The sequence below is a fragment of the Oncorhynchus masou genome, chromosome 18, assembly GCF_036934945.1.
Source record: "Oncorhynchus masou masou isolate Uvic2021 chromosome 18, UVic_Omas_1.1, whole genome shotgun sequence".
In the NCBI taxonomy this organism is placed as follows: domain Eukaryota; kingdom Metazoa; phylum Chordata; class Actinopteri; order Salmoniformes; family Salmonidae; genus Oncorhynchus; species Oncorhynchus masou.
Genome location: NC_088229.1, coordinates 37781406 through 37791405, shown reverse-complemented (window position 1 = coordinate 37791405; position 10000 = coordinate 37781406). Strand labels below are relative to the sequence as shown.

Genomic DNA, 10000 nt, shown 5'->3' with positions numbered 1-10000 from the left:
CCCCGACATCAAATGCTAGCCAGAGCTCTTCCGCCATTCCAAAACACAAATCTTCCTTCACCACCACAGCAATTGAAATTAAGGAGGAAAAACCTTGACTTTTTTTCTCAGTATTTGTGTGTGTGTGCTTTTGTTGACTTTTATGATGAATTTATGGGTTTAGTTGGGGTTTGTTTGTGGGTAATTGTTTGTTTATCTGTGACGGGTCAACAAGTTGTGTGTCCTGACAGCGAGGGATTAGGGGACCAACGTTGTGCCTGTCATCTGACATTTCATATAGAAAACAGTCTGACAATGGGGTGACCGAAAATAGCCAAATAAAGTTTTTTTTAAACGTGGTTCAATAAGATCAGCTTTATTTCATCAAGAATCCAAGGCTGTAACATAATGACTGAGAGCCAGGCTGCATACATATCAAATGCACTTTCCCATCACAAGGCTAGCATTTTCATATTGTAATTTTCTCACTCAATAATACTTGGAATTGGCTGCATTCTACTGGTAGTTTCCTACATGAAAGTCAGTAATTCTTTCACATTCAATTTGAAAGGGGGGGAGGCACAAAACGTCTTGTGTGTGCATCAGATGCCAAAAGCAATATGCACTATCCAAATTGAATTATTGCCTGTCAGAGGGCATGGACATTATGCTATTTTCAAGCTCATCATTTTGAAACACACCCGACATTGTTATCTCATGTAAATGATTGGAAACATGATGGAGGGGTCAAGATGGTTGATCTCGCTATGAAAACGCGAATGCAGTGATATCATAAACTGCATTTTTTTTTTAAAAAAAAACGTATTTCTCATGCTATTCATTTCAACCCCTCCCCCCTTGCTCAGAATGAGAGTGCATGTTGTCATGTCATCAAAAAATACAAATTATTCAATTTCAAGTAAGTTTTATACAACTATTTTGTTGTTTATGGACTTTCTAGAGGTTAAATCCCAGTGCTCATACTTGATTTTAAAAAATGCAACAAATCGTGGTGAGAAACCTGTCTTATAAGCCTTCCCTTATTACCCTGAGCTCAGACTGGACAGGCTCTTGTATAAGATGATAGGCTGTCAAACATCGACTGAGATATGGAGAGTTATGTTCAAGACATGTTCAAGACTGGAAAATCACTCCCTACCTCTGACTGGTAGGGACAAAAGGGGCTTAATGGAACTAGTCTAAGTCTTAGCCATGCCAGCCATCAGTTTTACCAGGACAAGGCTAGGATATAACTACAATACAGGGTGGGGGGAGAGAGAGGGAAACTACATTTTAAATAAATAACAAACAATTTGAGGTTAGTATAAGAGCAGTAATAGATGGCAGCCTACTGTAATGTTCAATGGATGGCAGCCTCCAGTAACATTCAATGGATGGCAGCCTCCAGTAACATTCAATGAATGGCAGCCTCCAGTAACATTCAATGGATGGGAGCCTCCAGTAACATTTAATGAATGGCAGCCTCCAGCACCGTTCAATGGATGGCAGCCTCCAGTAACATTCAATGAATGGCAGCCTCCAGCACCGTTCAATGGATGGCAGCCTCCAGTAACATTCAATGAATGGCAGCCTCCAGCACCGTTCAATGGATGGCAGCCTCCAGTAACATTCAATGGATGGCAGCCTCCAGTAACATTCAATGGATGGCAGCCTCCAGTAACATTCAATGATTAGCAGCCTCCAGTAACATTAAATGAATGGAAGCCTCCAGGAACATTCAATGATTGGCAGCCTCCAGCACCGTTCAATGGATGGCAGCCTCCAGTAACATTCAATGGATGGCAGCCTCCAGTAACATTCAATGGATGGCAGCCTCCAGTAACATTCAATGATTGGCAGCCTCCAGTAACATTCAATTATTGGCAGCCTCCAGTAACATTCAATGAATGGAAGCCTCCAGGAACATTCAATGATTGGCAGCCTCCAGGAACATTCAATGGATGGCAGCCTCCAGAAACATTCAAAGATTGGCAGCCTCCAGGAACATTCAATGATTGGCAGCCTCCAGTAACATTCAATGGATGGCAGCCTCCAGGAACATTCAATGGATGGCAGCCTCCAGTAACATTCAAAGATTGGCAGCCTCCAGGAACATTCAAAGATTGTCAGCCTCCAGGAACATTCAATGATTGGCAGCCTCCAGGAACATTCAATGATTGGCAGCCTCCAGGAACATTCAATGATTGGCAGCCTCCAGGAACATTCAATGATTGGCAGCCTCCAGGAACATTCAATGATTGGCAGCCTCCATGAGCATTCAATGATTGGCAGCATCCAGGAACATTCAATGATTGGCAGCCTCCAGGAATATTCAATGAATGGCAGCCTCCAGGAACATTCAATGATTGGCAGCTTCCAAGAACATTCAATGATTGGCAGCCTCCAGTAACATTCAATGATTGGCAGCCTCCAGTAACATTCAATGATTGGCAGCCTCCAGTAACATTCAATGAATGGCAGCCTCCAGGAACATTCAATGAATGGCAGCCTCCAGGAACATTCAATGAATGGCAGCCTCCAGGAACATTCAATGGACACCAAACAAGACAACATCCACAGAGAACAAATGTGTTCAACTCTGGCACAATGCTACTAGAACATATTATCTTCATATCTTCAGTTTGAACTATTTCATCTTGACTAGTAATAACTTGGTCTTGGTCATCTGTCTGAGGTACGCAGTATGCAGATTGCTATTGTCTATAACATGTTATATCGGAATCGGGAATTAAATAAGCAATAGAATGTGGTTGGAACAGGTTTTTCATGTAGTGCACAAAAGGGAGGGAAAAGAAGGTGCGGCTGGCTTGTGTTTACATCTACAGTACAGTACTTGGCAATTGTAAGTGCTGTTTACTGTTGTTGACAATATAAATGCACTTTATTTAAAGTGCATTTAGAATCGCTACACACTTTATATTAAAACAATAATAAAATAACACAGAAAGCAAAAAAATGTAAACGCCAGCTACAAAGGTGAGATTTTAAAAGTTATTTAAAAACCTCAATAGTATGCATTTGTACACTAACACCAACCCACTAAAAGAAAGTTGTGTGGGACAGTATGGAATATGTGCAAATACCTGTATCGCTTCAAGACACAATGCTTGTCCTGGTAGTCAATCACCACCTTCCGGAGACACCTGAAACCCCACCTCTTCAAGGAATACCTAGGATAGGATAAGTAATCCTTCTCACACCCCCCCCCCCTTAATGATTTAGATGCACTATTGTAAAGTGGCTGTTCCACTGGATGTCAGAAGGTGAATTCACCAATTTGTAAGTCGCTCTGGATAAGAGCATCTGCTAAATGACTTAAATGTAAATGTAAAAATTGGGGGAATAAATATTTTGTGGGGCTGATGTTAGTTGCATAAACCACAGTTGGATCAAAGTAAAGCTCTTTCCATTGCAAGCTTTGTCAAACCAATTACAACCAACAAGACACAAACTCCCTAAAACACCTTAGTCTTGTAACGAGGAAAGGAAATGAACAAACAACCACTTTGGAACAGAAATGTTCCTTTGGGAAAGAAGAAGTTGTAAAGACTGGATGGGCTGAAGAATGCTCCTCTGCTCACATCCCCAATAACACACAACAACAAACTACAACAAAAGCACGGGGGAATAAAATAATTGTATTTACACACACACACTTTCACATGCATTTCCATATATATTCCCGTGCTTTGGCACTGTATGGGCTAATCATACTGGAGGGAGCTGCATCTCCTCCTATATGTTCCTGCCTGCTGTAAAGGAAATATTCTCTCTGCTGTGCGCATATAGAACGCTTTATTAAAGGCATACAGAAGGATTGGGGAAATAGTAGCCCACACTGAGGACAGAGAAACATACTCCACAGAGAGAAAGAGAGAAACGGGAAAAGCTTGACATTTTAGGGAGAGAGAGGGGGGGAGATTTAAAAGAAAGAGAAGAAGAGGAGGAATTTCGATTTAGGAAAAAAAAGGGGGGGGGGCAGCTTCTTCACCATATGCTATGAGCCTTCCCTGCAGAAAAGGGGGGAGACAGGGAAGGAGAGACGGAGAGAAGGGGAGGAGAGGATAGTATTTGTGTCTGCAAGGGCACGGCCAGGGGTTGCTTGCGCAGAGCGCAGTGTGGTGGTCTGGAGGGCTGAACTGTGATAGTCCTGCTGTCAGGGACAACATTCATTTCTCCCACAATGAGAGGTTGATGGGATTGCCACATGTCACATGGGGTAAGTGGGCGAATGGGCGAATGGGTAAGAGAGAGAGAAAGACAGCGAGAGAGAGAGAGAGAGTGAGAGAGCGAGAGAAGGGAGTTGAGAAGAGCTAGATAGTGCTGCTAAGACTGGAGAAATGTACAACTTCTTCACACACACACACACACACACACACACACACACACACACACACACACACACACACAACACACACACACACACACACCTTTACAAAAGCACCCATGTGGAGCAACGTATTAGAATGGATGGGTTGTGATTGTGAATCACTGATCCACCTGCTTTAACAACTCATTTCTCTGTTGCTGACACAACTCCCATTGTTACAGATTTCATGTCTTTTTCTGAGGTGCTGTGAATTAACATCACGTGATTGAAATGTTTCTGTCACTTCAAATGCAAATGAAACACGTCTTCTTAAATTCTTAGAGTAATATTATTCGAAATTAAATTGACAAAATACTAGAGTTCAGTTATTTCCTATTAGAATCAAATTGAATTTAAAAAATCACTTTCAAATGCCTTTGCTAATACATAAACGCATACGTATGCAAAATCAAAGTAAAGGCCCCTCTTAATAGAAAAATCTCTTCTTGCCAATACAGTAGGCTTGGGAACTATAGCGTCGTAATCCCTAATGTAAAACAGGGAAGTCTTGTTATTTTATCTGTTCTACCGGCGAACAAGCAAGGGAGAGGGAGTCACGTTAATAATCATAAGGAAAAGCCAACCCGTGTCCCTGATATTTATGCAGGTTTGCAGCGCTAAGCATTAGCCTCCCAAAGCCTCACCACTACGATTAACAATCAGAAAACGCTGAGGAACGTGCCTGTTATCCCCCAACTCTCCAGTACAAGAGAAAATCTCTTTTTTGTCACCCAAATCCTTCATTCTTTCTTCTCTTCTCCGCCGAAAAAAAGAGTGGAAGTATTACCAGTTTTCTCAATCTGCTTTGAGAAATATTTCAGGGGGGGGGGGGCTCGCAATAAAATATGTGTGAATGCGGGGGTAATTGCGGACAAATGTGGCATTGAATTAAATTTGAGACTCTTTAAACACCATTTCAATCTTATTTTCTGCTTGTTAGTCAGATCTTGTTGCTCAGGGTGGGCTGGACTGCCCAGTTTTGGTGAGTAATTGCATATAATTTCCTCCTCACCAGTGGTTTGCATCAACATCCGTCCTATTCTCTATTCTGTGGCCGTTAAAAATCAAGCACGATCAGAAACTCTCATTCTCAATGGTTATTGTTCAAGATGCCGTGAGAGGATAAAGTGGACAATTCCTATTTGCATGACACATGGACGCACACACATACACACAAGCACATACAACAATGGCATTGCGGACGATAGAGGGGAAAGGAAACATTAAAGGCCTCTGACACCAATTGATTACAGGGGTGTAGCATTCCCTTATCGAGTCCACTGTCCTTTAATAAGAGATGACCAAGAAGAAAGACTGTAATGTAAAAACCCGATGGACCTCCCACAGAAGAGGCAGAGCAGGCTAGTTTACATCAAGTTATCACTTAGAATCTGAGGAAGAAGCTCTATAACATTAAAATAGTATACCTGTCTCATAGAATAATGCCTTAACTTTCAATGGTGAATTCATCTCTATTTTCTGAGTGAAAAATACTTCATGCCTAGGTCATTCACCAGGCAATATTCATCTATGGAAGTTTGTCTTGAGTAGCTAAGCCTTATTTTTTTTAATCAGTTACAATGCATTAGGACAGAGCGCTTTGACGGCGACGTCTGCTAATTCCGAAAATGATGTCGGTAGACACAGCTCGACAATTGCGTGAAAAGACTCATTAGTTGAATGTGATTACGTCTTTTCTTTGCTAGGATATCTTCGTATTAGTTGTTTCCCTGTAGTGCCTACTGAGTCGAGCGAAGGATTTGTCGAACATGGTTGTGGGTTTCAAGTTCAAACTCTAATTCGTTTAGAATCCACGTGTGTCAAACAATCGTCCTCATTTGATTTGAGGCTCAGGGATGTGGGATGAAATTAATTGTCAAACATTATCATCCAAAATCCCCCTGTAGCAAGAGGATATTGGTATCTTCTGTACTTGACACGTTTACAGTCAAAGCCACGAGAGACCCTCTTAATCAGAGACAAGCCACTGGGCGTTACTCTATCAAAATAGACACTGGGTTTCCGGGGTATGACAAAAACACAACTCTTCTCCTAAATGCAAGAATGCATGTTTTGGACTTATGCAACCAACAATCATAGCATTTGTCAGAGATCCTAATAAACAATAACAATAAACAGTAGGACAAGAAAAAAAAAACTGTCAATCGAGATTCGCTTTCTGTCGCTGTAGCAAGAATAGTCCTTTTCTTTACAGCACAATATTTAGATTTGAATTGAATGGGGCGTGGAAAAGAATACTCTCTTCAGAGTGGTTTCTTTATGGGTTGCAGGTACATTTCTTAGTGCGGAAGACTTGTCCTCACACACCAACGTGACTTGTACACACACCCACACACACCCTCAGAGCAGTGGAATAACACTGCCACACACCATGACATGCCACCATTTGAACTCCAGCACCTACCTGTGGGGAGAGGCCGTTGCTGACGGGGTTCATGTGGTTACTGGGTGCCGAGGGGCTCATGAAGGAGTCGGAGTAGCTGGAGAAGCCATGACGGTTGGACGACAGGCCGTAGGCCGAGCCGCCATCCCCGCCCGACAGCCCTCCCTGGTGCATGGTGGACGGTGGTAATGGCTGAGGGCGGTGAACCGTGCCACTAACGTCTGGGGTTTATACAGAAGGAGGACCAGGGAGAAATCACATTTAAGGTCATGGTTGATGATCACATACACAGCACCATAGGAATGTAATATCATCTTAGCGCTACTGGGTGTTTGTAACAGGTCGAATCAAGTACGTGACTCAGATGTCATCTATGTGCCACGAGACTGTGTTAGCCCACTGACCTAAATCCTAGGCATTAGCTCAAGGAGCTACAGTAACATTTGCCTTCAGGTCTCATGCAAGGTTAAAATACATTAGCATTAGATCACACTAGCACTACGTGGCTAACCAACTTTGATAATGGTACCTCAACACTACATGTTAGGACCATGTGTTCGCAGGTGGTGGTAGAGATGTCTATACCTTGTGATAGTGTGGTTGTGGGGTAACCGGAATCTTGGAGCTGGTAGGTGGGTAGCGTGGGCATACCGCTGCCTGGGAATCCACCTGGCAACAGGTGATTGAACGCCGCCAGCTGATTGGCTCCCGCTTGCTTACGCCATCTGGCCCGTCGGTTGCTGAACCACACCTAGAGAGAAAGAGGATTTTCATGAATGAATGAGAGACTGCACGGCAGGAAGGGGGAATATAAGAAGAGAGAAAAATAGAAAACAAAGACTTAAAAGGGAGGGAGGCAGACCAAGGCAAAGAACCTGCAATTAACTGTTTAACTGTTCATTCAAACTGGTTGACCCAGTGTTATTATGGGGGTGATAATCGCTATCGTGCCAATCAAACACATTTAAATCTTAATTAACACCATCAGTGTGAGGGCCCCACACACCATGGGCAAAATTACTGCAAAAAAACCTGCTTCAATTAACAGGGGCTTGCTGATGACTAGTTTCAGATGTGCTGGTGTTGGAATACATCAAATACATACATAATGGGACAGCTGGGTTGAAAGGCTGATTCACACCATGTGTGTCCCAAATGAAATCCATTTTCCCTATAGGGCACTACCTTTGAACAGAAATCTATGGGCCCTGGTCAAAGTAGTGCGCTACCTTTAAACAGAGATCTATAGGCCCTGGTCAAAGTAGTGCACTACATTTGAACATAGATCTGTGGACACTAAAGGGAATAGGGTACCATTTGGGACAAGGCAAAAGTAGATGAATTTGATTTGAAAATAGGAAATAGGTTTGGGCTTAAGGTGTTGCCGGCATTATACACTGAGTGTACAAAACATAAAGAACTCTCTTTCCATGACATAGACTGACCAGGTAAATCCAGGTGAAACCTATGATCCCTTATTGATGTCACTTGTTAAATCCACGTCAACCAGTGTAGATGAAAGGGAGGAGACAGGTTAAAGAAGGATTTTTAAGCCTTGAGACAATTAAGACATGGATTGTGTATTTGTGCCATTCAGAGGGTGAATGGGCAAGACAAAAGATTTAAGTGCCTTTGAATGGGGTATGGTAGTAGGGGCCAGGTGCACCGGTTTGTGTCAAGAACTGCAGCGCTGCTGGGTTTTTCACCCTGCACAGTTTCCCGTGTGTATCAAGAATGAGGACATCCAGCCGTGTGTATCAAGACTGAGGACATCCAGCCAACTTGACGCAACTGTGGGAAGCATTGGAGTCAACGTGGGCCAGCATCCCTGTGGAACGCTTTCGAGTCCATGCCTGACGAATTTCAGGCTGTTCGGAGGGCAAAAGGGGGAGGTGCAACTCAGTATTAGGAAGGTGTTCCTGATAAACAAACGTTGTATGTGTCGTTGAGCACCTAGTCAACGCTGCGGCCATCAAGACAAAACACAGGTCAGACACTCAAGGCGAACATGAATCTTGTAATGCATCTAAAACAGGCAGTAAGGGATCTTTCCCCTCCCTGACCCACCTATGTGTGTTTAAACAACCAGTTAAAGGCTCCAGTTTGCTACAGCAGGACAATAATCCTGCACCAACAGGAAATGTGAATTATTATGTGGATTATAATTCATTGACATTTTAATAAGGGAAAATCAAGTGGAAATTACAGACTTCGGGAGCCTTTTTAAACCTCAAATACACTACAAGTTTTAAATGTCTTGCATTGCGGGAAAGTTATCCTGCAACAGGGTGATCAAATTAAGATCCTAAATTTGTATGTCTGTTTCTACATATGCAGTAGGAGACTGTTGGCCTGTGTCATTGATCTATGGCTCTTGGGGCCGATTCATCAGCACTTAATACACTGTCTGTGCAGTTAATCTCCTGTTGTCTCCCAAATGGGCCCGGCCCATTGAGAGAGCCGCTGAAAGAAGGATACAATGGAGGCTTGGCTTGAATGGGCCACAAAGAGGCCTTTTTAAACAGGCTCTCTCTCAGCCCCAGCAACGCTACCTTTCAGCTGGCTCGCATGGATCAACGGATGGATGGCCTAGGACAGGGATGCACATTTGTGCTCCACTGCTCACACACACACACACACACACACACACACACACACACACACACACACACACACACACACACACACGCGTCCATATGGCTCGGCCAGCTCAGGTCTGAAACACACTTCTCTTGCGTGATTTCTGAATAACATTACTGTGAGAGAATCTTAACTTCAGAGAAGTGTGTCAAACTCTACACTTACACACCATTCTCCCATAGACATCAATGAATGATTCATTCTTGACAAAAAGTTTCAACTTAATTTAATCCTACAGTATATGCAAAAGTGATAGGCCCAAACTGATATTCCAGGTGCTAACACCCCCCCCCAGCTTCAGGCTCAGCAGGACTTCGGCCTCACCCACTCCCCCAGCTATAGCTCCCTCAGCCCCTCAGTCCTCCTGTCCCTCATGTATTGTCAGCCTCCCTCTCCACTCCCATAGGCCCAGATTAAGCCGAATGGTAAATGAAAGAGCAGTGCGTGGCTATAGGCACAAATTACCCATCTTTCAACTCCACAGGACACTAATTGCCGGGTCTTAATTAAACGTGGCAAATAAAAGAGAGAAACCTTGTACAAGTACGGGCCTACACGCAGATGGATAGCCTACACACCACACCCGA

The 10000-nt window shown here is 43.3% G+C and overlaps 1 protein-coding gene across 2 annotated transcripts in view; it reads right to left on the bottom strand.

The window, feature by feature from the left end:
- Positions 1-10000, bottom strand: part of LOC135504528 (paired box protein Pax-7-like) — a 65111-nt gene that overhangs the window by 16508 nt on the left and 38603 nt on the right. For both annotated transcript variants that reach the window (XM_064923206.1, XM_064923207.1), the window contains exons 6-7: positions 7359-7524; positions 6795-6994 (exon numbers count right to left, since the gene is read on the bottom strand). In XM_064923206.1, coding sequence (XP_064779278.1) covers positions 6795-6994; positions 7359-7524 — 366 coding nt within the window. The remainder of the gene's footprint in view (positions 1-6794; positions 6995-7358; positions 7525-10000) is intronic.